The sequence below is a fragment of the Embiotoca jacksoni genome, unplaced genomic scaffold (genome assembly GCF_022577435.1).
Source record: "Embiotoca jacksoni isolate LCO1_2020_lvr unplaced genomic scaffold, fEmbJac1.0.p SCAF_24, whole genome shotgun sequence".
NCBI lineage: Eukaryota > Metazoa > Chordata > Actinopteri > Embiotocidae > Embiotoca > Embiotoca jacksoni.
Window position 1 is genome coordinate 5,124,496 of NW_027185375.1, and position 27,116 is coordinate 5,151,611.

The 27,116-nt window shown below is 42.0% G+C and overlaps 3 protein-coding genes across 4 annotated transcripts in view; all 3 read right to left on the reverse strand.

Annotated features, from left to right (window-relative positions):
- Positions 1-342: 342 nt before the first annotated feature.
- Positions 343-7,511, reverse strand: fcer1g (Fc epsilon receptor IgFc epsilon receptor Ig). Its single transcript, XM_069159152.1, has 5 exons — positions 7,173-7,511; positions 3,317-3,408; positions 2,647-2,691; positions 1,286-1,309; positions 343-1,160 (listed from the first exon to the last, which is right to left on the reverse strand). The coding sequence occupies exons 1-5, from the start codon at positions 7,237-7,239 to the stop codon at positions 1,107-1,109; spliced, it is 282 nt and encodes a 93-aa protein (XP_069015253.1). The 5' UTR covers positions 7,240-7,511; the 3' UTR covers positions 343-1,106.
- Positions 7,512-7,612: 101 nt separating this feature from the next.
- On the reverse strand, positions 7,613-15,151 carry ndufs2 (NADH:ubiquinone oxidoreductase core subunit S2). The gene is made up of 14 exons (XM_069159151.1): positions 15,015-15,151; positions 14,547-14,650; positions 13,897-14,087; positions 13,393-13,513; positions 12,790-12,902; positions 11,701-11,775; positions 11,326-11,403; positions 11,127-11,212; positions 10,879-10,998; positions 9,196-9,325; positions 8,740-8,835; positions 8,403-8,486; positions 7,950-8,007; positions 7,613-7,842 (listed from the first exon to the last, which is right to left on the reverse strand). The coding sequence occupies exons 1-14, from the start codon at positions 15,119-15,121 to the stop codon at positions 7,805-7,807; spliced, it is 1,401 nt and encodes a 466-aa protein (XP_069015252.1). The 5' UTR covers positions 15,122-15,151; the 3' UTR covers positions 7,613-7,804.
- Positions 15,152-15,913: 762 nt separating this feature from the next.
- Positions 15,914-27,116, reverse strand: part of kirrel1a (kirre like nephrin family adhesion molecule 1a) — a 31,306-nt gene continuing 20,103 nt past the window's right edge. The window contains exons 6-15 of one of the 2 annotated variants that reach the window (XM_069159153.1): positions 26,669-26,774; positions 26,280-26,428; positions 25,965-26,092; positions 24,691-24,817; positions 24,294-24,394; positions 22,276-22,492; positions 21,381-21,488; positions 20,962-21,089; positions 20,509-20,622; positions 15,914-18,614 (exon numbers count right to left, since the gene is read on the reverse strand). In XM_069159153.1, coding sequence (XP_069015254.1) covers positions 17,907-18,614; positions 20,509-20,622; positions 20,962-21,089; positions 21,381-21,488; positions 22,276-22,492; positions 24,294-24,394; positions 24,691-24,817; positions 25,965-26,092; positions 26,280-26,428; positions 26,669-26,774 — 1,886 coding nt within the window. In that variant the 3' untranslated portion in view covers positions 15,914-17,906. The remainder of the gene's footprint in view (positions 18,615-20,508; positions 20,623-20,961; positions 21,090-21,380; positions 21,489-22,275; positions 22,493-24,293; positions 24,395-24,690; positions 24,818-25,964; positions 26,093-26,279; positions 26,429-26,668; positions 26,775-27,116) is intronic. The other variant, XM_069159154.1, reaches the window with a different exon arrangement.

Consider the following 27,116-nt stretch of genomic DNA (forward strand, 5'->3'; position numbering starts at 1 on the left):
TAATTTTTTTAATTTGAACAAGGTCATCAGAAACAATCAGCACTATCTTTTCATCATCTAAAAAAGTACATTTAGTCCCAAAATGTTGTCGTATTAATCACATATATCACGGTAATGGAGATTATCTTGAACCACCTTCAACTAATAGACCACCATATCCTCCATCGTTGTTCTATATTTTTTTGCCATTTGAAACTAAAAGTGCCACAGATGTCAAACCACTTTCAGGAAATGGTTTTTTTTTTTTTTGTTGTTTTCTCATTCGTTTTGTGTACCTTAACGCAACACCTTGGTGTAGGAAATAAAAGTACTTTGTAAACTGCAATTCAAAGAGAGGCAGAGTCATTGAACACACGCAGGAAACATTTAATAGGCTTTATATGTACATGTACAAAATAACTTGTGTGTTCTGTGAACGCAGACAGGTGAGGACAACACCAAAGACACCGCCACCCTGTGGCGTTTAGGAAACACTACTCAGTAACTTTAAAGGATGTTGGATTCGTTTTGATTTTCCGACCACCAGCATCATCTGCCATTTTCCCCTAAAATACTTTGAAAAAAACGATGTCATTCATCCTTATTTTTGTTGTTGTTGCTCTGAAACAAACAGGAGGATTTAAACATACGCAGGAAATAAAACCACACGCTGTGTCACATGTTTACGCAAGTACACATAAATGTATGTATTTCAAAGAGGAAGCGAGTTGAGTGCTGTCCGTAGCAGGAGGATGGGACGGTTCGGCATTCCAATAAATATAAAACAAAAGAAAAAAAATCTGTCTATTCTTTATTTATAAGTATTACGGTATAAAATCTCTGAAACATGATCAAAATATGTTTGCATTTTACCTAAATATGTGCAACAGAGCGGTGGATCTATCTTCTACAACATGGGCAGAGCATTTCTGAGAATTCAGCTCAACTTCTCTGTTTCCACCATACCCTTCTAAACTTTCTGTAGATCCTACAAAAGGGAAATAAACACTGGTGTACAAAACCTTATATACTCTCAAAATCGAAGCAGAGAACGATATGCAATATTTAAATACAAAAAAAAAATTAAAAAAATAGGTGTTTAGAAGAAAACTTTGGCCTTTCACTCATCACTTCTTCAAGCCGATCGTCTCATACGTGTCCTTGGCGTGAGGAGTCAAACCCTGAGGGGAGGACAAAGAGGGAGGAGATCAGAAAGTGCCCACTGCAAAATCATAAATAGTCATTTAACATTCACAAATCTGCTGCCGTTTGTTTTCTCTTCATCACACGCGGCGCAAAAACTCACCGTGTATATGCCCTCTTCGACACTCTGACGGGGGAAGACGAGAGCAACATTAGACACAGTATCATTGTGAGAAAAAAAAAAAAAAATCAAAATGCACACATTGTGAGTTCAATGACAATAAAAGACTTCCAATCTCTTGAGGTAATTGAGAAATGTTGCAAACCAGGAAGCCGCGCCAGGCGCAGAGTCTCGCAGCGGCTTGGGCTGCGTGCGGTTTGCAGCCGGTAATACGAAATTAACAAACTAAAAAAAAAAAGCTAAGCAGAACAGCCGGTTGGGGTGAGAAAAGACGTACGAGTTGTAAGTCTGCTTTTCCACGCGTGTAATGTCATTCAATCGGCCAATCAAACGGACGCTCCAGCAATTTAGTGTTGCAGTGTCCTATTTGGTAAACGTGCAAAAGACAAACTCAAAAAGAATGATTAAGGTGAATATATCAGAGGCTGAGATATATTTATTTTTTTAGCTCCTAGTGGGTCCAAAAACATGAATTCCTGCTTTTCCCATCACACAGCCATTTTTTTTTTTTTTTTTCCCGACTGGTAAACATCCACTTCTTTTAGTTCAATAAAAAAATGTCTCCAAACCGAAACAGAGCTTCCTCAGCTTCAAGAGATGTTACTCAATTTCTTTAACTCAACAAAGCTGAGTAGCATTCTGCTCTGAACTGCAAGATTGGCGCAGTGTCGCTTTAACGTCATATCAGATCAAATATAACACACATGAACATATTCTCATGTTCTTCTTGAGAGAATTAAAGCAGCATAAATCTGTTCTAAATTTCCCCCTTACCATTGTTTTTAATATAATGCACAGTACCGAATGCAAGAGCCTCATCTTAATTACAAACTATTGCTAGCTCGCTGCTAACCAACTAAGGGAAAACTACATCTAATAGAAATCTCCTATTTGAGATGAGTCTGTTAGTTTTTGCTGAAGGTTTTACACAATGTACAGCAAGGCCTCTGATTGGTTTGTGGTGAGTCAGCTGGAGGGTCTTACAGCTTCCTGTTGGTCTCAGTTAAGAATCTAAACTTTCTTTAGAACAAATGTTCTAATCTTCAACAACGGTTGAACTCGACACGCAAAGAGCCGCAGATAAAAGAAAAATGAACGAAAAGACAGTAGGTGTTAGTGGGCGTGGTCCGTACTACTTCTATTCTCAGACTTCACAGGATTGACCTAACCGGGTTATTTTTGCCTCTGGCCGAGCTCGTTGGTTGACTGAAACGCCACTCTGTGCTGCGGTGTTTTATTTGCTCTCCACATGTGGTTTGAGAAATGTGTCATGTGTTTCTGCTTCTTCTTCTTTTCTTTTTTTTTTAATTACGTAGGAGTTGTGTGAACGCAGTCATTCTTACCTGTTTTGGCTTTTCTTTCTTGTTAGCCTCTCGAGCATTGCAGATCTGTAGAAGACACACATCAGGCCAACGTTACCATCTATTTGTAGTTGTATTATTATATTATTTTCATATCATGTCCATTCAGTTTACTGGCCATAAGAATGTTGATATGAAAGAGCTTTTATTTCAGCAGCAAAAAAAAAAAAAATTATTTCAAAGTTAATCATCAGTTTACCCTAAAATATTATAATTTATTTCTTATTGTATAACTTCTGTTCTATTATCGCCTTAATTTGAGTTGACTACACCGCGCCCGTGTGGGTCATTCTGGTTTTACTCACACGGGATGATAACTATCAGGTACTCTGCACAATTGAAAAGCTCTAAATCCAAAGTCATGACTGACATCAGTACACCAGTATTTAGTAGTACTTACGTCAGTAGAAACATTTTTAAGGCTTTCACACGATCTGTTGTCCCTCGAGAACGTTCGCCGTGCTTTATTTTGCCGATGACACCCTATTTTACACTCGCACTCGGACAACGCACCGCGACTGTTTAAGCTCGGCCATTGCTTCCTTTAATAGATGATTGCATTCTTGCATTGTCCATCAATTATCACATACAGTCCAGGCGTTTATGAAAAGTTACATTTGTAGGCATCGTGTAGGCTTCCGCAAAGACATACCCTGAGTCTGCAGTAGAGCATGGTCAGGATGACGCCGTACAAAAACAGGATGCCGTCCAGCACGTAGCAGATCTCCGGCTCGCTGAGAGCAGCTGAGGAATCACAGGGGAAGAGTTTGGTTGCAGCAAAACCGTGAGAGCAGCTCATCGTTACAACTATCAAATGATTACATGCAACGGATTATTGGCAGAGGGCTTCCATGTCAACCGTCGCTTCATGTATTTCACAAAACAGTTTTAGGAAACGGAGCTCACACATCATTTGAGATTGAGAAACAAACAGCGACAGCAAGAAACTGCAGGGTACAAACTGAACTGGAAAAGGCTTTAAATGGGTTTGTGTTTTAAATATTAACAGAAATAACGTGGGGAAATTACAGGTGGAAAATAAAGAGGAAATGATCACAGGTAATTTAGTCATCGGCAAGACTGATTTTATCTGAGCACTAAAATTGCAACCTATGTCTCTTTTTTATAATATGTTCATAAACACAACCATACAGTCAGCAAAATAAGTGATGATCCTGCTGCTCGATTAAAAAAAGTCAAATGAATTCCTCCTGATGCCGTGTTTGATCAGTGTCCCTCATCATTTAATCAACTTCTCAAAGAATCCTCATTTACAAAATGTGAGTAAACAACAGAACCGTCCTCAGACCTGTGGTTTTATAAACTTAGTTAGAATTTAAGCTGCAGTGACCAACAATCATTTCCTCCTGCACAGCAAGCAAAGTGTAACCGAGGTACAAAATTGTAATAAAGCACATGTTCTTTCTAGACATATACTTTTCAAAAAGCCTGCAGAAAATGACTTTAATGATTGAGAACGTCTTCTGTACAAGAACGCGTCATTTGTGAAGCTGCAATGAAAACTATTTGACTCCGTCTTCATTTTTATTATCAATGATAATGAAGTACTCGTGCATAAAAAAAACCCATTGTGACTCAGTATTTCATGAAATGTATACGTATCATGGCAATATTTTAATGACCATTCATGTAAAATGTATTATTTTATTTTTAAAAAAAAATCTGTTATTATTTTCTAACGTGTCTTTTTGCTGTGTTCCTCCTCGTAGTGTAATTATACACTGTAGTGATCATTGTCTTCTGTTCAGTGTTGACTCTTCCTGTTGCGTGATTACATCACTTCAGGCACTTCCTTTAAAAAAACACACAGCTAGTGTAAGCGGCAAAGTATTTCTGAAAAATAAAGGCCGTCCATTGCAGAATAATGTCAAAAACATAAGTCCTGCCTCACAAAACCGAGAACAACTACTGGCCAATCAGAGTTCTCACTGCTGTAGGTTGGACATCCCTAAATGTATTTTAATTCAAAGTAAAAAAAAAAAGAAAAATGAGATAATGGAAACTATGAAGGTTGAAATACTTGACCTGAATTTGTCTTTAAATGATTAAAACCAGAACAATCACAAACTTTTTGGCACAGTTTAGGATTATTTTATAACAGTTTAGTCAGTATATCTTAAATGTGTTTTATGAATAAATTCACAGTTGCATTTAATTAAACATTTTTCTTTTTTTTAATAATTACAATCAATGACTAAAAAGTATTCCTGTAAACTCCACAATCTTGTTTTGTTTTTTTAAGGGTTTTTGTAACCAACCACATCGATTTTTAAAGCTCAACTGATCCAAAAGTACAAATGACGTACTAAATATATCTAAATTAATACAAATACTTCTTATTTTGTTACTTTTAGAAAAAAGAACTATGACAACTTCACTCTCTAGACCCCCTCCCCCCCCTAATACAAATGTAATTTTGTATTCTCTCCTTCCTCCCAACTTTCTTTACCCTCCATCACGAATTCAAGGAAATGAATCACTTCTCTAAAATGTATGACCACATGATGGTTCTCCACTCAGTTGCTCAATTCCAGATACTGCCTCCATTTTAAAATGACAGTAAGATTACATCTGGGACTGTTTTGGATCGTGGCTGGTGGACAGGAGGACAGATGTCCAAGCAGACACATTGGGTTTCGATGGCTCTCATCAGATGTACATGTTAAAAGTCTTGCATGTGAGCCTGTGAGTTGTGGTGTGTTATCCGAGATGACATCTTCAGTTTCCGCAAGTCACGCGCAGTGGGGGTTCAAAGGAAACGGCAAACACTAGAAGCCAACATGTCTAATATTAATGTGTGACCACTAAGTGAGCATGTCTTCACTGTACTCGATGCCTTCAGGAGGTTTTTTTTTTCTTCACGTAAAAACATGTTTATCTCAGCAGTACGCAGCAGCGACATTAGTGATTAGAAACGATCATCTTTGTTGGGCGTTACGACAGACAAAACAGAGCAGAGCAGGGCAGGGGAGCGCTCAAAAATGAAATCTTTCTCTCTTAGATTTTCACACCCCAGTTGGCCACAAAGTGCCATCAGGCCACAGATACATAGGACATTTTAGTTTGAAGTTTAACTGAAATATTTCGGGTGCAACAGCTCTTAAAACACTTGATAAACCCGTTTCACTTCCTGAAACACACAAAAGTAGACTACCAACTGAAAATCTTTAGAGAAACGAGTAAATGTGATTTTCATTACTGACTGCCGTCTGTTGATTATTCAATTATTTAAGGTGCAGCCATTCAAAAGTGGGTTTTTATCTTACAGTTGAATGTTTGAGCTATACGGTGTAAACGCTGTTTTTACTTCCATCTGCTAAAGAAGGAATGTTTTTCTGTGCGTGCTGAAAATCAAATTTAAAGGGACAGGCCTATGAGCAGGATCTGTGACATCACAAATTATTGGGAAGCCAATCCTGATCCAATTCAACTTACAAAAAAAAAGCATGACGTGGAAACTGAAAATCTCCCCGGTATACACCCTGAATTAAATTCACAGTGAATTATGAGACATTTTGTATCCAGCGGGTGAAATTAAGAAATTAAATACATTTGCATATTTATCAATTCTAGAATTTTAATGATTTTTTTTTTAGAAGATACAAGATTTTTGTGGAAAACCATATCAGATACAAATTCGTATTTAAAGTAAATCAAATAGTAAATGATCAAATATTGAAAATGGCCTTTTTTTTTATGTCTCAATCCACATGCCTACATATTTTAGTAAATATGATGCGAGACAAAGAAAAGCCGAAAGCGTCTGAAAAATAACACCCGTAAAAATTTTGAATTTGTGCTGAAAAAACTATGACTTTATCAAAATAACAAATGACAAATTCATTATCAGCTTTGTATTCATGCGTTCCCCCACTAAAGGCCTTCTCGGTCCCAACTGACTATTTTAAAAAGTTTTTTACTGTACATATCTCAACTTGTGTTGAAATAAAAGTTTACAAATTAGTTTATTTCGTCAGGTTACTTGATTTAATTATAATATATCCACTATAGTTTGGAGGCAGCTGAACTACTGTGTCAGAGGAAGAGTGTGCACAAAAACGAGAAGAAAAAAAAAAAGAAAAAGAAAATGCCCACCAACATCCGTGTCTCTCGGCCCAAGTAACGAGAATCAACAGGGTCAGTTTTCTTTTCACAGGAACTCGATGTGGTGAAAACAGATCTGCTGCCAATGCTAAGCCAAATGAGGCCAAACATCAGAAAGAACTCACTGTTCTTAATAAAAAAAATGTACCAGTCCGCTGAACATGAAGTTGTAGGTTTTAAAAATTACAGAGTCATTTTCTACACAGCAGAAAAGTGTTTAATCTACTTCATCTCATAAAAAGTCTGTTATCTTCACCCTGGTTAACCAACATCGGGAGGTTTTTTTCTCACCAACTAAAAAGTCATCATCATCATGAGGTCTTTGGACATCGAACCGAACAGATATAAAAACATTTACATTCCAGCTGCTTGTCAGGACTCACCAGCCCTCCCGAAACTCATCCACAGAGGGACGGCCAGGAGCAGCAGCTTCCTTCCCGGTGCGGTCATGGTATCTAGAACACGGGCTCGACGCGGACTGGGATCCTTTCAGCAGCCAGAGAACACGACGACTCGATGGTACTTTTTCTCTGCTTTCTGGTGAACACTCGGGTATTGCGTACCTCACGGCTCAGAGGGGAAGTTGTGGTCTCAGCTCTAAGTCCACTTGCCTGAGATGTCATCAGACCACTCCCCCTTTTTAACACCAAACCAGAGGGAAAAAACACACCAGCGAGGCCCACGTCTCTGCCGTCATGTTTACTGCTTGGTTCCTCAACATTTCAGACGGCTCGAGGAAACGGTGCGTTTGAAAACGATCGCGTTTTAGATTAGGAAATCGGAAGAAAAATAAAAAATTAAAATACGAGTGGCTAATTCACTGTTGAGTCATAAAATATTTATTAGGTTTATTTGAGCATTGTACATGAGGGCTTATAAGTGGAGTCATCTGTCAAAAACCTCACTACAGCAAACAGAGAACAGGAAGAACACCTGTCTAATAGACGCGTGACAAAGAGTGAATTCTCCTCTGCGGGAGGTGGAAGGGGGGGGGGGGGGGTGAAGCAGCTTCACGTTAACGGTCAACCTCGCCAAACACGATGTCCTGTGTACCTGTGAGGAGAAGAAGAAGAAGGAGAAGGAGAAGGAGAAGTGACGACTCGTTGTGATGCAACATCAGCCCACTTCTGCATTTGTAAAAATAATCATCTCATCCTTACCGATGATGGCAACCACATCTGCCAACATATGTCCTTTGGCCATTTTATCCAGACCGGCCTGGAAACAAGCAGACAGTTATTACCATTCAGATGAAGAGGAGAGCAGCCGTGGGAAAGTTCATTTTCATAACTCGTGAGAGCGTAGCCTCAAGTTAATGCACCAACTACTCTAATAGTTTGTTTATGCAACTTTAAAGCCATTTTCTAGCCTTGTACAGCCAAATTCTAATGACTATGTTAAACTGCAGTTCGTGTTGCCACGAGCGACGAGACGAGCAGGAAGGAGGGAGACCACAGCTTCTGTGTGTGCTTTTCAAATGGCTCTGTGATACTTTATAAAATGGAGCTAATGAAGTCAAAGGAGCCTTAAGGACGAGCCTTTAAACGGGCTGAATAATTGATACCCGGTGTGTTTAATATTTCACAGCGGCTTGTGAAGTTTTAAGTGCGCACCAAGTGAGCGAATCCAGGAGCTTTGATCTTGCAGCGATAGGGTCTGCTGGAGCCGTCTGACACCAAATAAACACCAAACTCTCCCTGCGAGCAACAAACAGAGGGACACGCACACAGATATACACTTCAGTAAGCATATTACATCACCACAAGCATCTGAGGGCGAACAAAGGCCCGATTAATTGAGACTCAAAAGACTTTATGGACACTGCGAGTCTAGGGAGTCGCACGCTGAATATAAGCGGATCATCTGCAGGTTATTGTATTTTTTTAGGGTGAATCAGAGGAAAAACGACAAAGAGGCGGATGTATACAGAAGAGTTACGAGTGGTCTCACCTTGGGCGCCTCGACAGCGGTGTACGTGGCCCCTGGGGGGACCTGGTAGCCCTCTGTGTACAGTTTAAAGTGGTGGATCAGAGACTCCATGGACATCTAGCAACAAGAGCACGCGATAAAAAAAATTAAAATAAATAATAATGTCACAGGTAGAAGTTTACTGAAAAAGACGCATACAAGTGTGAGAGGAAGCTGCACGCGTTGAGAGAGATGTTAAATTGCAGCACAGAGTTGAAACACTGAGGGGGAGGTAGAGGTGATCGGAGGCCTCGAGGGCCGACGAATTTAAATTGAATTTCACAGCGGAACTGGCCTCGTTCTGCAGAAGCGGTGGCGAGAAGAGAAATTAGTGACGCGCGAGAAATTTAATTAACGCGGCGAAGTAATAAAAGTTCCAACATTTCCAAGATCACCAAGGCTGCGGGCGTCGGACTAAAGTCCTCCACTCGACCTCACCTTCATCTCAGACCTCTTGGGCGGGGCCACCTTGGCGTCGTCCACCTTTATCTCTCCCTCTGGCATCTTGTTGAGCGCCTGCAGCATGATCCTCAGGGACTGCCTCATCTCCTCCACCCTGCACAGATACCTGCGCGCGCACACACACACACACACACACACACACACACACACACACACTGATGATCTGGTGCTCATCTTTTACATATGATGATATGGATGATTATAATTTGGTGGCGACAGCTGCACTGATTAAAACCGGAGTGCATCTGTTCCATCGAAACGGAGAACTGAGAAAGCCAGCAGAGCTTTCACTCATTCTGCAAAAAAGGACAGCAGCGGTGTGGGAGACAGGAAATAGGCCAGACTTGCGAGTTCTGTCCTTAAACAGATGAGGTCGCGTCTTTTCTCTGAACCGGTGACGTGTTCATTTCCCCGACGCTCGGGCCCGCTGCCTCGGTCAAAGTCCGCCTTCCGCAGCGTCACGCTCACGCTAGCGGCGTGGAAACCAGGACTCCTTTAAAGCACGCTTGGTCATGAAACCCTTTCCAGTAAACACAGTAGCAGACCAAATGTTCGGGGTTCGACTGACGTGGCATATTTTGACATGCCGTTGATCTGACGCAGCTCTTATGAAACGGCAATAGCAAACCATACAACACTAATTGAATGTGAAATATCTTACTGTTCACAAGAGGGTCGTCCAAATGTCGTATTTGCTACATAGTGAAACAGGAGGGGAAAGGAGAGGACTTGAAATGTGCTGAATAAAATTCACATCGAACATAAAATGACCAAATGTACTTTAAACTGACTTCTAGCCGTCAAAGAACATCTGAGAATATTTCTAATTCAGAGCAGGGATAGGTCATGATTTTCAAATAAACATATATCATTAACAAAAAAAAACAAAAAAAACAAAATCATGCAACTACTGTCTTGTCTTTAAAAATACACACATTTCCCGTTTTTAACCAGCGGCTGATAACACTACCGCTGCTGCCAGAAGGTGGTGGTAACGCAGCGAAAGGTTTTCTGCCGTCGGCCATGAAACAACCGAAGAAGAGCACGATGTTACCGGCTGTCAGGAGACGGCGTTTGGCGCTCTGAGATTAGATGCTGCAGTAGCGGCAACGAAAACGTGGAAAAACAACAACAACAACAACAACAAAAAAGACATACGTGTGGAGGAAGCTTCCATGTGGAGCTTTTGCTTAACTGAGCTTCAGGGCAAACTCTGCCAGGTAAAGCGAGCACATCACAATTCTGCCAACGGGTATCACGGTCATCAGAGAGAAGCTCTGAGCAGACGGTCCAGATGTGCAGATCGAACAAAAGCCCCCGGCTAAAAGGTGAAGCCGCTTCTCAAACGGCTGTGCTTGAAGCAGAGGGTTTGAAGGCGTGTTGAAGCCGAGTTCATGGTGTGACGCGTATCTCTCTCTTCGCTCTCTCTTTGCGTGTGCTCTTCCAATAATAGATCAAATACTTCCCAGTGTCCTGCTCTCACAAATCAAGATATATTTCTCCGTCCTACCGTCTTATTGTATCGAAATCTACATGAAAGGACGAAGTTGCCGCTTGCATGCCGCAAAACATGTTGACGAGGGGATCCTAATTTGAGACAGAAACGGGCAGGAAATGGAAGGGAAGTCACAGTTCAATAAGACAAAAATCATCTTTTACCGGTCGTAGCAGTCTCCTTTGCTTCCAATAGGAACGTCGAACTCCACCTCATCGTACTTGTCGTAGGGCTGAGACTTCCTCAGGTCCCACTTGATGCCCGACCCTCGCAGCATCACTCCACTGGTGCGGGGATGAGCAGACAAGGTGACACGCGTCAGAACGCAAGCTGAATATCGCATAGACGTCAAAAGCCTCATCCGGTGTCATTTCTACACTCGAGGGCTGTCTACGCTTTCATTCGTGGTCACCTGAAACCGTAGTTGAGGGCCTCCTCGGAGGTGACCACCCCGATGTCGACGGTGCGATTCTTCCAGATACGATTGTTGGTCAACATCTGCGGACGGGAAAACAAAAGTTTCTGGACGTTTCTCCACCACACGGAATCGTGCCCCGTCAAGTGTTTTAGAGTTTGAGGAGATTGTAAAGAGCATTTCTGAAGTCACTCACCTCTTCTACTTCATCGATTCGGATGGAGAAGTTCTTGCACCACTCGTAGATGTCATCCATGAGGCCGAGGGGCATATCCTGGAGCACAGTTCATCAGTGTTGGTCATTTATATTACCAGGTGATCCATATTTGTCATACACGTGATATGCTTTAGTTAACTACATGTTTACTAACAATAAAAAATTTAAAAAAAATTAAAAAATTGCCTCATTTTAAGTTACAGGACTGCGTGTGTTTTATCGTCTCCTTGATTGTGTTCTTTAAAGTTTTTGTTTTGAAACACGACTGAATCCCTGACGACAGACCGGAGGAAACCTGAGCACATTCGACTGTGAGTGAAGAAATCAAACCAAACGCCGAGTCCGTTCTCCCACCTGATGAACGCCACCCGGCCGGACGTATGCGGCGTGCATTCTGGCTCCAGACACTCGCTCGTAAAACTCAAACATCTGGGAGGAAACAAGAGTCAGACACAAAGATTATACTCGGTACTTTCCGCGTTTTACATTTTGGATTGAATAACTAAATAATGCGACTCTGTCTAGAACGTGAAGAGCATCTTCAGAAAACGCCGACAACACACTTTTGATTTGAGTTTCATGTACTTGTTGTGTGATGCTTCTAAGATCACCTGCAAAACTCAAACAAACAGTGAATCTTATGGAACCATGCTGTCCAAGAAAGAGTCAATTTGTATGGGACACTGATTGACTGCCTGTCCAGTTACCATCAATACAATTTAATGTGTTAGCAGTTTTAAAATTAAAATAAATACCGCTGGTACGTGTGGATCTGCAATTTTGCCACGGACCTGAAGCTGGAGCAGAGAGCGCGCATCAAAGTTTTAGGGAACGGAAAGAAGTCCCAGGGAGTCCAATCCCTTTGAATAACAGGTGGCGGGGACGAAGTCTCGGTGGACAACCCCGGAACAGTCTAAGAAAAACCCCGCCTGGTTGCGCGTCCGACCCGACGCGCCTTCCTCAGTGATGTTCTGCTCGTCTTGAAATTTTAAAACTGCTCAAAACACCTCGATGAGGTCGCCGGTTCATCGCCGTACACTTTCTGAAGCACGTCGAGGGGGTCTCCATTGCTAATTTCCCAACTTTGACACGGAATTTTGATGTTGTCTGACATGCTCAGCTCCACGGCGAAAATGACAAAACGCGCACGTGCGAGCGGTCGCAAAAGTACTTGTAACGCGGGTGCTGATTTTGATCGAGAGACACACGTTGGAACGCTTACTCACTAAAGTTATTGCCTCCCACTGCTCCACGTCGTGTTTGTGTGCAACAAAAACAGCCTCGTAACTTCTTGATCACACCTCGTATACGGCAGGCGACATTAAGGTTTCATTCTCATTTTGCGCATCTGTCGTTTCTCGGGTCGCACGCGCTTTCCCACGGTTGCATCGGGGGCGGGGGAGACGACGACGACATAAAAAGCGTGACGTCGTGTCCTCTCACCTTCTCTCTCTCCTCAAACATCCAAAAGAAGGGTGTCATGGCGCCGATGTCGAGGGCGTGTGTGGTGATGGCCATGATGTGGTTCAGGATGCGAGTCAGCTCTCCATACAGCACTGTGAACGCAACACAGAGCACATCCAACCATTCAGAGCTGAAACCAGTATTCACTTTAACAATTAGTCCGGTGATGAAAAAAAAAAACCCGACTGCATTGATTATTGATAAATAGTTTCAAGTGATTTCCTTGAGCGAACTGAGAAGATTAGACGACTTCCGGCCGCTCGCGCAGATGTTTTTCATTGGATTTGGACTCTTCGAGACAATTATGTGTCGCCTTGCATCCTGGGAAATTTAAATTCACATCTTTTTCTACTTTTTGTTATGTGATGGACCGAACAGTGGATCTAGTCATCTGCAGATTTGTTGATAATAAAAGTAATTTTAATTTACATTCACGGCTACAACACAGCTGAGCTGTTGGCGTACAGAGGGAACCCCAGCAAACGTATATCAAGTTCACTCTTGAAAAAGCACCTTTGACATTTGAAACCATCTGATTTCAGACCACAGGCCTCTTCATATCTGACCATTTCTGTTCATCACCTCTGATCCACTCTGCGCGAAGCGGAGCTTTGATGTTGAGCAGCTTCTCCACAGCCAGAGAGTAGGCCTGCTCGTTACACATCATGGAAACGTAGTCCAGACGGTCAAAGTAGGGCAGGGCCTGAAACAGAAGAAGAAGAACTTTGACGAATCAATTCAGGTGACGTCAGTATTTTCATTTTGCTATTTCCAAAGAGACTGGCGGAGGTCCGGGTGGGAAAGATGCTGCTCTTGCAGCATCTAGATGTTATGCAGGTCCATCAGTCTCAGGTAATCTTTACTGCAATCAACAGTATGTTGTCCAAAAACAATATGAAAGGTCATTATGCAATAAACTGCACAGCAATTTAGTGCTCTGTTGTTTAGGTACGCCACGACTGCTCTGTGATCTAGAGCACCGCTACGCTTGCGTGGACACAAGACAATTTAACCATTTCTCCGACGGCCGTAAGTTCGAGGCCGGAGAAACCTCATTTGCACAACGTTTTGCAGCCGCTTCAGTACCTGCAGATACGTCTTGTACTCGATTAGCTTCTCGGTGCCGCGATGCAGCAGGCCGATGTGTGGGTCACATTTCTTGACAGACTCTCCGCTGAGCTCCAACACCAGTCGCAGCACGCCGTGGGCCGCCGGATGCTGCGGGCCAAAGTTAATCGTCAGGTTGGCCACATCCTTCTCTGCGGGAGGATCTTTGTCTGAAGGAGGCAGGAAAAAAAACAACAACAAAAAAACCACAGGAAAAGAAAGAAAAGAAAAATTCATTGTTTAGATTCGGGGACAAGAAAAAACTGGGTGTAATTTTAAATTAGATTTTTCTAATCCAAATGAGCTGTATTCATGGTTTGGTTTGTAACAATGTGAAGACTTAATGTTTTTTTCTTTTCTTTTCTTCATACCAATAACCGTAATGTTAGAAGAAGAGATGTAATGAATTGGCAAAACACTGGTGTCTTAAATCTCTTACACTGAAATTAAAAATATCTATCCTTCTGTCCCAGACCAAGTCTGACGCGCTCAAAATGCAAAATTTACATTTACCTTTTGATTTAAACACAAAAATTATCCATCAGTAGAGAATAGCTGTCTTTTTTTTTATTATTTTGTTTTACTATCCGTGTTAAAAGTGTGATTATTCGTGCGGATGAGGATGATACCGTTCCACGGAGGTGGTGTCCATTTCTCATTAACGGCAGTCGGGTACATCACCACCCCGGCGTACTGCTCCGTCCACTCCACGTCGGGCTGCCATTGTTTCTGCCTGTAAAAAAAAAAATAATAATAAAAAAAAAAAAGCAGTAGGTATAAATCTTAACATGGGATAAGCATGAGGCTGGCTGTCGTGAGATTTACAGCCCGAGCAGATCATCGCCAGGACCGACAGATTACGTATCAACACACGAAGGACCGAGGAGCTATTTCAAGGAGCTCCGAGCTGATTAAATGAACATTAGTTTTGTTTTTAAAATCAAATCCTTTCCTTAGTGAACCTTTTGCATGAAAGAGTATTTACACTATTTACTAAACCTCGTTGACCGGCATCACTGTAGTTTCATTTACGGCCTATTTACCAATAAGTAAGACAGTTTTGTTTATAATTTTTTTTTAATTTTTGTTATAATTACCTGTTCTGCAGGAGCGTACAGCCAGGGCTCAGCAAATTAGTGTTTAATATTATTTTTGTTGAAGGACGTCCTAGTTTGGTAAGCGACCTCAGCATCGTGGCCGCCATCTTGGCTGCCAGACAACCTCTGACCAATGACGTAAAGGCATTTCTTCCTCTGTTGTTTTAGAAGCTGGTTGACAAGCCACGCGTCAGCTGCGAGTTTGCCCCCTGTCGGTCAAGAGTAGCGCACGCGTGTCACAAGATGTATACAAAATATGAATCGATGTAATAGAGCCATATTGTACAAGCTTTATATAAATAAAACTGTATAAAATAATATAAATCAATAAAATATATTCGTACTTTTCATACTTAAATTTTTTCAAAACCTAAGTATATCAGAAATTACGTTTACAAATATGTGATAAATATAGATGAATTTGTAACAAAGATGATCACCTTCATACTTGTAACTTCTAGCAGGTTAACAGCATGGCAAATAAAACCATTATCTGTAGTAAAAACATCGAATTTTTTGTGTAGATATTATAAGCATTTTCATCAAAGAAAGAAGCCATACTTTTATTTTTAAAAGTCCTTGTGCTCATATACCTGATAACAGTTTTTATTGTGATACAGTGATTTGGCACTATATAAATAAAATTGAATTGAATTGAATTGCTTAATATTTGTAGCCTGTGCTGTGCTTTTTGCCGTGGGTAACTGAGAAAAATCAATTGGAATGTGTGACATTGAAGATATATTTAAGAATTATTTTTTTTAATAAACCCTATACTGCTGTGAGTAAGCGTATTTTACACATTTAAAATTGGGTCTCCATTTACCCAGAATTTGGGCTCCAACAGCAACAGGATGTGTATTGAAATACCCATCTGCTTAAAAATGACAAACTCCGCATTATATAAAAAACAGTGCTTTTATTTATGTAATACTGTGGAAAAATAATTACATACCATTTTTAAAAAATATTGGAGATAATGAAATTAAAAAATGAGAGTTTGATAACGTTCATTGTACATCTTTTGAACAGTTTTCTCTGCTACGAAGAACAGTACAATAAGATAAACATTGGATTTTCCTAAATTCAAAGACACAATAATACAGGATACAGTCCTACCAGAGGTATAAAAGTACTGTAACAGGATTGTGAGAGAAATGATATGGACATATACTGAAACACACACACACACACACACACCCGCACACATAAGACACGGACATGCACACGCACACACGTAATGTATGCACACGTACAGGCATACAATAGTCACGCGCGCACTCGGAGTCGGGCGCTGCGTGTTTACAGTATGCTGCTCATCCACACGCCGTCATTCACACATCTATACAAACACACTGTACAAATCGATGTGCGCGCCAACGCCCACACACTTCCCCCTTGACTCTCTCTCTCTCTCTCTCTCTCTCTCTCTCTCTCTCTCTCTCTCTCTCACACACACACTCGCACACCCACACACTCACAGTCATACACTACTACATGTCAATATTGTGGACAAGCCTTCATTAAACCTCTCCGTACACATTCTCCTCTGGCCGTTTTTTTTTGTTTTTTTTTTTGTTTTTTTTTGGCAGACAGACAATGAGGAATGATTCAAAATGGAAATGTATGACATGTTCCCCTATAAGGCCACTCTAAACCCAACAACTGTGTTTTTCTCTCCGTCTGCACCAGGCTTGTAGTTAGGAGCTCAGAGAAAGAAAAAAAAAGGCTCCAGCCTACGAAAAGGTCTGGGAATGACTCAAGCTCCCCCTCGCCCTCGCCCCCGAGCCCGGTTTGTAAAGCAACAGTCGCCGATAGAAGGAGCTTCTACTGCATATACATGGTCTAAGGTGAAGAACAACGTGAACACTTGGCACTAGGTTTCTTTTATACACCGATAACACCCTTCTGATGGGAAACACATCCTGAATTCAGGCTCTTCTGCTGGCACAGCTCCTCACTCCGTTTCAGTGGGTTTCCCTCAGGCAAAACGCCCAAGTTATGTGCGCTCATGTTCAAACTTTTGGTCCATACATACACATTACATGATTTACATTGACAAAAATAATTCTGTAATGTTAAAAAATAGAATACAAAGCTCTAGTCTGGTGTGCAAATAAAAAGAAGACATAACACAGATATAGTTAAGGGACGTCTAAGCATGAATACTGTAGATGCAGTGCAAAATTATGACAACCCTTCCAATCCCGGCCCTGGCGACACGCACACACTCCCCCACCCTGCTTAAGCAGGCATGGTACCACTGTACAGAAGGGCATTCTGGGATACTATAATATGTGCTCTACGATCACCGAATAAGACAACCAGCAAAAACAAAATTGAAAATGGCGGCCAGAAATGACTTCCACTGGTTGAGGTTTCTTTCGATCAGCATGTACCATATTAGTCAATTTGCTTTAAGACGTTCTCTCTCATCATTTTACAATGTCAGTTCATAGCGAAGGCTATGGGCTCCAAAGATCTGCGATCTCTCGTCCTCTCTCTCTGGTTCTTGCTCTCTTTCCCAGTCTTGATTGTGACTTGCGCTGTCCGCTCTTTCAGAGCTCAGATATACAAACACATTGGGAGTGAGGGAATTCAAAACTGTGTGGAATTTCCCTTCCCTGTCTCACTAAAACTCCCTTTTACACTCTCTTTTTTTTTTTTTTTTTTGCTCTCTGTGTTCCCCTCCCTGTCTCACGGGCATGGTTTTCTCACGTTGTGCATGGGTGTGTGTGGGATGTTTTTTTGTATTCTGTAGTTGTGTTCGTGTTAGCGTGTTAGAACGTGTGCATGTAAATTTGTGATTGCGTGTGTTTTTAGGTGTGACACTATTTATAAGATGCTTCCTCAAGCTCAGCTAAGACTGTGAGGTGGTTCTGCGTCTCCGTCTCACACGTGAGTCTGCATCCTTTGTGTGTGTCTGCTGTGGGAGTAGTCAGAGTGTTGCGAGGTGTAGGAGAAGCGAGTGGAGCTGCCGTACTTCCCCAGTCCAGTCTCTGATCCCGAAGGAGCCGGGCCGCCCGGGCCGCCCGGGCCGACCCCAACCCCGACCCCGACCCCAACCCCGACCCCGACCCCGACCCCGGGGCTCCCTACCCCAGATCCCACCCCGTACATCTCGTAGGATGGGCCGGCCTCCAGAGGGGCCAGGCTAGACGGTGCAAAACCCATACGGTAGGTCTGGTAGTGCGAGGGATATCCGTAGTTGTCGTAGGCCAGCTGGGAGGTGGAGTCCAGGAGGCTGCAGTCCGCGGGGAAGTCGCTGGCTGCAGGGGCGGGGTTAGCCGGGGGCTGCTGGCTCTGGCCCCCACGGGTGAAGGTGTTGAACTGGGCGTAGCTGATGTGGGAGAGTCTGGAGGGCGGCCGGGGGTCGTAGCAGGCTTGTGGGCGGCCGGGGGAGGTGAGGGGGCCGGGGGGACCAGGGGCTCCTCCGCTGGCTGTGGCGCCTGAGCCTCCGGTGCTGCTGCTGATAGATGCTGCTCCCCCTGGTGTTCCTGCAGGGGAGCGGTAGTCCGAGTAGTGCATGGTGGAGCGGGAGGTGGGGCGGACCTCGTCGTGGGTGGAGGCACGCACATTGTAGTAGCCATTGGTGGGGTCCTGAAGCGAGAGAGCGAGAAACAACAGGAAACATAAGATGAAATGGGCGTTGAGATGACAAGTAATGAGGGTTATAATCAAGAAAAATGTCTGTACATTAGTGTCAAATTCAAAAGGGCTCCTATAATAACAGCATGTTCCTTCCTGATCCCCACAGAGGTTTTTTGTTGTTGTTGTAGAAGGTCAGAGGTCAGGGTGAACTGCACCTGCGAGCTGGTCAGCATCCAAGTCCAGATTCATTAAGATTGTGCTGTGAGGGCAGTTTGCTGCTTATTCATGACTCAGCTGTTTCGAAATGTATGCAAATCAATTTCTCCTTCCTCCTTAAAATGACAACAACGCTAAAATGACATGTTTCAACCGCAGGGGGTAATCTACCAAAACTGATGAGAGCAATTTAACATTAGTGGAAAAAAATTTGTCACCTTTCAAAAAGCTCTTTTATGTATAAATGTATAAATTATTTTTTTGAGAATGTATTGATGAATGTTAAAAGTGCAGGATCCTGATCTTCAGCACTTCTCATTCAAATAAATGTTCCTGGAAAAAAAATACGCAATTTGAATTTATCATTTTTTAAAAAGCATATTGTATCCATTCTACAAACTGATCTTTAATTTGAACTATAATCCAGTGTTCACAAAGTATTGTATTTGCACTGAACACAAGACTTGTACCAATGAATGTCAATCAAACTGCAAAGTAGGAGAGCTTCTGCACAATAAACTAAACAAGAATACAATTAAAAAAAAACACAATATTGGTTTTAAGGGGCTGTCTCACCAACATCTGAATCTGTTTCAATTTATTTTACAGTTGTTATTATTATCATCAAAATCACACTCAAAAATCAAACATTTAAAGTAAGGTAAGGGTAATTTTTACTTGGTTTTGTCCTGTAAAATGTTAACGTGTTTTATTTTTTCCCTGTCAGCACACTACATAGCAAAAACATGCCTTAAATTAACACCTAAATTCCACGTTCCACCCCGGGAATGTCCAGCAGGGTGAATCCCTAACATGCAGGGTCGACCTCATGCTGCTGGTGAAGAAAGAATGCTCACTACCCCCACACACCCCTCCTCTCCCCACCCCACCCTCTCATTGTGTTTCACGTACCCAGACTCCCCCCCCCGCCCCTCTCAAACTTTGTTTCACTGCTTTGGCGCTTGAGGCAGCGGAGAGACAGAGTGAAAAAAAACAAAAAACAGTCTGGCTGAGGCTGTTGTCGGGGTGATCTAACCACCTCCTGGGGTGGATTCATGTCTGTGTTTCTTCAAAGTGATCCAAGGCAGCACTCCAGCTAGAAGGGTGGCTTGTTTGCCCTCACAAAATATTCATGGGAGGGAGGTTCAGAGGAACATTTTGGCAGCTTTACGCGTTAAAGTGCATTCATCACCTTAGCCCAGCCCCACAGTGTCAAAATGTATAAAAGATTCATGCCAGCTGGATGGGCGGAGTACGCTTGAACTTCATTTCTTCTTCAAAATATTTCTTTCTAATTGGAGTTGTTTCTTTCTGGCTTTCTTTTAAAGAGTCTACAGTGAGTGAGCGCGCTTGACAAGTAATCTGAGAAGCAAGTTTCCTCAGCTGGACGGAGAGTGAAGGGAAGAAGAGAAAACCTAAAGAGCTCCAGCAAATACCGCATACAACACTGCTAAATATCTATGTCTTCAATACCCTACTCTAATATTCTCACAAATATTAAGTGCAACACGAACATTTAGTTTTAAGGTCTATCACACACATGACACCATTAAATGAGCTGAAACACATCGTTGCTGACGAGACACTGAACTCTTTGCCAGCTTTTGTCGATTAGTCCAAACGATAAACTGTATTTTTTTTTTACACTGACATGGATTGATTGTTTCTTTCACGCGTGTGATCTCACCTTTAGGTCATACTCCTGGCGGGTGTCCAGGGTGTCGCTGCGGAGGTCAGACTTGAGCTCTATGTCATCTTTAAAGGGCTGATTGGAGGGAGAGAAGGACACAGAGGGGAGAAACTAAACCGTCAAACAACAAAACAAAAAAAACAAAAAGAAAGAAAAAGGAGGAGAGAAGGTGCCATAACAAAACAGAAGAGGGAAGGAGGCAACAGAGTATGACAGGAGAAGAGAAAATGGAATTAAAAGTGTTAAAAAGGAGCGATTAAAGGGGAAATCATAGTGTTTGTTTTTTAGTCAAAAGGTACAGTGCGGCGTAGGGAGAGGTTACTGAGTTAATCTAGTTTTTTCTAACGTCTACAGGCTGTGTCAACAGTGTCCAACCCAAACACACACACACACACACACACACACACACACACACACACACACACACACACACACCCCGCTGCTGCTCACCGAGTACATGGCCTTGACCATGCGCGAAGCTGTGGACACGCTGCCGGAGTCCTCCTCCAAGCTGTGGGTCTCCTTGTTTATCGTCTCCACCTTGATGTCGGGCTTACCCAGCGTGACCCCGCGCCGACCTGGAAGCAAAGCACGGCGAGGTTGAATGCAGCTGGACACGCGCTTGTCAGTCAAGTGTGTTTTCATGAGCTGAAGGAGCAGGTTCAGAGGGCACCTACATCCATATGGTGAAGAGGAAGCGGTAGGCGTTTGATTTGATTTGCTTTGCTGCCAGTTATTGGGTAAAATACTGAATATTTTATCCGTGATCTTCTATAAACAAAGTATGAAATGCTCTGAAAAAACTGTATTCGCAGGCCGCTGATGTGCTTTTGTGTTGTATGTGAAGGCACATGGAGAATATGACTCACTGCCTTTGCGCTGCCAGTAGAAGATAAGAACAAAGCCCATCAGAAAGATGGACAAGAAGATGGCGGAGCCCACCGTCCCACCGGCTATTATCCCCACTGGAAACTCCTCTGTAACGAAAGGGTGAGAGAGAGACACACACAGAGAAAGTGAGTTATGTCTGTCCATACCTGCACAAGCAGGTGCCTCATCCCCAGTTACTGACACAAAGTTGAGGTTTTCTATTTGTCATATCGGTTAAATATGATTCTCAGGTCAATTTAAGAGGGAAAATTTTGTATTTAATAAGTATATATACGGGATATGATCACAAAAAACTTTCTTTGCATTTAGCGGATTCAGTACATACATACACATATCGCTATTTGTGTGTATTTGTTTTGCTTTTTTTTACTTCACAAAAAATGTGTTAACACTGCTAGCATGTAGGTGCTGGGCAATATGTTAATATTATATCAACGTTGTGATATGAGACAAGATCTCGTCTCTGATTTTGGACATCGTCGTATCCTGATATGGAATAACTGTTGTCTTTTCCTGGTTTTAAAGGCTTAATTACAGTAAAGGGACATCATTTTCTGAACTTACCAGCCTCCAGCAGTTCTATTATTAGCCTTTACACATTATATATTTACTGATTTACTGAGGATTATTAATCAAAAATCTCCTTGTGTAAATATTTTGTAAAAGCACCAATAATCATCCCAAATGTATTGTTGAGGTATTGTTCAAAGATATAGTATTTAATTTTGTCCATTTTGTCCAATTCTTTACTGTCTTACCCTGTAACGACATTTTGCTGTAACACCTGTCGCTCCAAACTTCCACATTGTGCAGACTCTGATTTTCTTATCTCAAATTCATAACATGAAAAAATGAAATGCGCCGCCAACACACCGGTCTCCTCCAGTGAGATGATCATGGTTCCCGGGCCGAATGAGTTCCAGGCCGTGCAGTTGTAGGTGGACATGAAGTCCGACTCCATCACGTTGTTGATGGTGAGGGTGGAGAGGACGCCGCCGCCCTCCGCTGACGGTTTGCTCTGCTCCACCGTGTACCTCTCCAGCAGCGTCCCCTTCTCCTTCTCCCACACGTTCTCTTTCCACGCCCACACCTGCCGCACACACACACACACACACACACACACACACACACACACACACACACACACACACACACAGGACGCCATGTTAGAACCAATCAATTTAGAATAGATTTATTTCACTCAGGGAAGGTAAGGGACCACATTCAGGATATATCAAGACAATAATTCTTCATTTTTTTTTAAATCTCTGCATAACCATTTCACACCAACCAATATCTTTTCAGGGTTTCACTCTAATTTGATTTACTGTACAGACCAGTAAAATGAATCTACTTCAAACAGAGCTACAATGACTACATGCAATAATACTGCATGCAGAAAATGATCACGTCACACTCAAGTCATATGAATCAGAAATCGTACGCATTCAGTAATGCACCTAAGCACGTGTTAACATTAATGTCCTATATTCATCAAGTATGCATTAATACAAAAGCATCTAAAACAGCATTCACACATCACAAGAAACTACATACAGTATATCATATGTCCAAACAGAAACCCATAGGGATGAGTCTATTAGAGGATATTAAGGTAATGTACACATACACTGGGCTATTAAATAAGCAAAAATAAAAGTTAATTTGAGAAAATCTTGACGTGAAAATAGATGTATTTGTTCTAGCAGTCATTCAGTTAATGGATGTAGATAAAGTAATTAATAAATGATGTCTGACAATTCTTATGTCTGTTTGTATGCGTTCATGCTGGAATGTTTAATATTCTAAATCCATAAATAAAATAAAACATTATAAATATCATATTGCAAGATGATATTGTAAAGACTGCACTGAGATGAGTTATTTTGGGATTTGGTGCTGTATAAATAAAACTGAATTGTATTGAAATAGGGATAACTGTAAAGGACAACTGTGTTACTCTCTATTTTCTCTAATATTTCAACACAACAGAGCGAATGGCTGTTAACTTATCATCGGCCATACGTATCTGTCTAACTCAAACACACACTGTAGAAAGACCTGGATGTAATGAAGCGCCCACATTTGAGCACACCCACATGTAAACACACACATTGCATGACTCCCCATTCCGGCAACAATTTGTATGTTTCCGCGAACTGGAGTGGAGGACGACGTGGGTGACTGAGCCGGCGAGAATCTTGCACATCCTCCGACTTTAAAGCCACTAAAAGCAGCTGTATTATTCAGCACTGAAGTACTGTACGGACGTGAGTTAATTATGCATAAGCCCACATGTTCCCATAATCTGCCCACTTATTCTAGAGAAGGAGAATCTCCTGGCTGTGGCATTTACTGGGACAACTGTTCCTCTCCAGTCCTTTATATTTTATAAATCTTTTTCTGTCCCAACATGCGCCACTTGCATTAGGAGCGTGCACTGCGAGTCAGGAAGGATCAGTCACAGAGGCAGGGCGGCCGAGGAACTACTACTACTGCGTCTCTGTGATACAGCTGAGAAGAGAAAGCAGCCGGGCTGATTTCTGACGCAGAGCTAAAAGTGGACCATGTTAGTGTTGGTTTGTTTATGTGATGGGATGGAGGAACATTCTGGGAGAGTTTAAGGGTGAGTCACCACTCAAACAGAAAAAGGGGACAGTGCCTAAAAGCATTCAGGCAGGAAGGGAGCCATTTAGGAAAAGGACAGTACAGTAACAGTAAAATACAATTTGCTGTCAGGCTAAAATGTACAACTTTGTGCTCTTTGTGACCAAAGCTTTCCCTGTTTGGTATTTTTCTTGTCTCAACAATTGATGCCGGACGAAAATTTGAATTATTTTCTTGAAAGTTTGGTGCCACAAGTGTTTCATATTTCCCATCTTTTCACTTACTATCTTATCCGGAGGAGGTGTACTGGCGATGTAGCATTTCACCTCTCCTCTCTCCCCCCTCACAGCATACTGGACTGAATCACTGGAGATGATAGGCGGACCTGAGGGGTCAAAAATGAGAGAGCATGTGAGTGTATGTGATAAAAGAAACAACACTTCAAACGGAAGGAACACAAAAAATAATATCCAAGCTGGATGTTTTTTAAAGATGCTGACCTTATGAGCCTGTTCAAGAGGAATTGTAGGACTTAAAAAAAAAAATAAATGCCCACCACTTTGGACAAACAGCGTTTTTTGTTTTTTTTTCCTTTCAATTACTGACAAGTTGACCTTTTTGAAAGTACAAGATTTCCGTCTACAAGCAGTGGTACATTAAACTGTGTGGATGTTTTCTGACCGTTGACTGTGAGCGTGACCTCGGTCTCTCCTACTCCAATCCGTGGGACGATGGCCTTACATACATACTGCCCAGCATCCGCCTGGCTCACCGACTTCAGATGCAGCTGGTTGCTGTTACTCAGAACCTGTGGGGGAGTGAAACACGCATACAAACATAAACAAGGCGAATCTGCCAAACAGCAGAAGGGGATAAACAAAATAAAAGTCCAGTAGAGGAGATAAGAAGAAGAGAGAGGCTAATACACCTCCATCTGTATGTTTCATTAATCTAAAAAGACCACATTGCACGTATCATGTGAGCCTGCTGTATATATTCCACTCCTCTGACCCGACGTGGCGAACAATGCAAACTTGCACATCCGCATTTAACCCATCACAAAGGTTTTGTAGTTGCCTAGCAACCACATCCATCAGAAAAATTAGCTGTGAAAATTATGGCTAAATATGTAACCACCCAGAGGGAGCGAAATACCTGAACTAGAGTGATTATACAGACGTGGGTGTTGGCCAAAGGCAGATGTGTAATAAAGCAGATTTCATTTACTGTGCTGGAATTGTCTCGTATTAAGTCCTGGTCTCACCTCCACCATTAAATGCAGCTTAACGAGAGGCAGAGCCGCTAAACTGAACAGTCTGCTGCTGACCAAACTGCCACTGGTCAAAGAAACGGATGCTAATGTTTACATACACCTTCTATCTTTAGCTTCTGGTGTCCACAGTAAATGTTAACACCAAATCAGTGAGGGTCAACTTAATGATTTTGTAAAAATAAAACTGAATGGTTGAAGGACAATTAACATTTTAGGAAATATGATTATTAGTTTTTTTTTTTAATGAAGCTACAGCCAGCATGTAAATTTTGAATCAATTCTGTAAATGCACTGGAATTTTAAGAACCATGTTTATTCAAGACCTTCAAAATCTTAGCCAAGCAGTGTTTATGTCACCTGAAATCTTCTGTATACTTAATATACCGTGTTTCTGCTGCAACATTCATATTATTAAATGGAAAATAGCAGAGAAGACCATATTAAATGAATTAATGAAATCTAATTGAACCGTCAGTGATAAATATGAAAGAAAAAACTGAAAAGAAAGTTGAGCTCCTGACAGCTAAACAGAGAAGATTCCAGAGTAGAGACAAGACGAAACTCTTCAATGACAGCATGCTTTTGCAAACACGGGAGAAGAGAGTGTGACCTGTAAAAGAAAAAAAATGTGAATACGAGAACAGAGGGATTACGTGCAGAGCGTGGGCTCTTGGCTGCTTACCATGTTTGAACCCTTTTTGAACCAGGTGAGGGTGAGCGGAGGGTTTCCAGCCCATTTGCAGTTGAGGGTGACATCAGAGTCGACATCGACTGTTTTCGGCTGCGGCTCCACCAGCAGGATCGGACCGACTGGAGACAGAGAATGGAGGGAAAGACAGCTTCCTTTGTTGTGTCTGAGTAATAATGCAGTAGGACTAAAGAGGAAAAACTACTCTGAGAAACACAACAATGTTTTTATCCGTCTGACTCCAGACTGTAGTGAGTGAAGTGGGCCACAAGTGATTGAACAAGGTGCGATGAGTAGTGCGTGACTCACAGTGAACGTCCACCAAGATGCTGACGTTGGTCTTTCCCACAGCATTGAAAACCAGACACGAGACAGGCTCAGTGAAGAAGGAGTGGTCGGCCTTGGTGGTGAACACACTCTCCCTGGCGCCCTGCAGCACCACGCCGCCTTTAGCCCACCTAGGAGTTAAACACACGATATTATAGGTACAAAAAAAGACCAACACGAGACAGATTAAAACCTCAAAAAATATGTATCTATTTAGATATTTTTCCATATTTATGACTACTTAAAGTGGACTTAAGCAAAAGTAAAACAAAGACACAGCTCAAAACCACTAAATCATTCAAAACTAAAAAGAAAGACAATATTCCTTTTTGGCTAGTGACTTCTAATTTAGGTGCCTGGTGAAAGCAGACCTGTAGCCCATAATAGGAGGGTTGGCATGAGCCTGGCAGGTGAAGGTGACCCTGTCCCCTTCTAGGACAGAGCGAGGCTCAATGGACAAGGTCACTGTCGGTGGATCTGGAAGAGACAGAGAGAGAGACTCACATAACAACGGCCTTACTACATCTAATGCATGCTGCAATCTGGAGGACAGTCGGATGCAAAATGGCTGCCGTGCATGACTTAAGGAACAGCTATAAAAGTCTTTACGTGGTTGCAGATGTTTGAGATCATGATGCTTGTTCCTTTAAATTAGCCATAAATGTAATGACAATTTATGTATTAGTACGAAGGGTAAAAGTATCTCAAAGAAACAGATTATTTTGGGCTGTGTAATAAATCTTTTCTTTTGCTGTATACCTGTATAGAGTTGTGTACTTTATCAGAAGTACTAGTTAATGCGTTAATTCTGGATTGAGA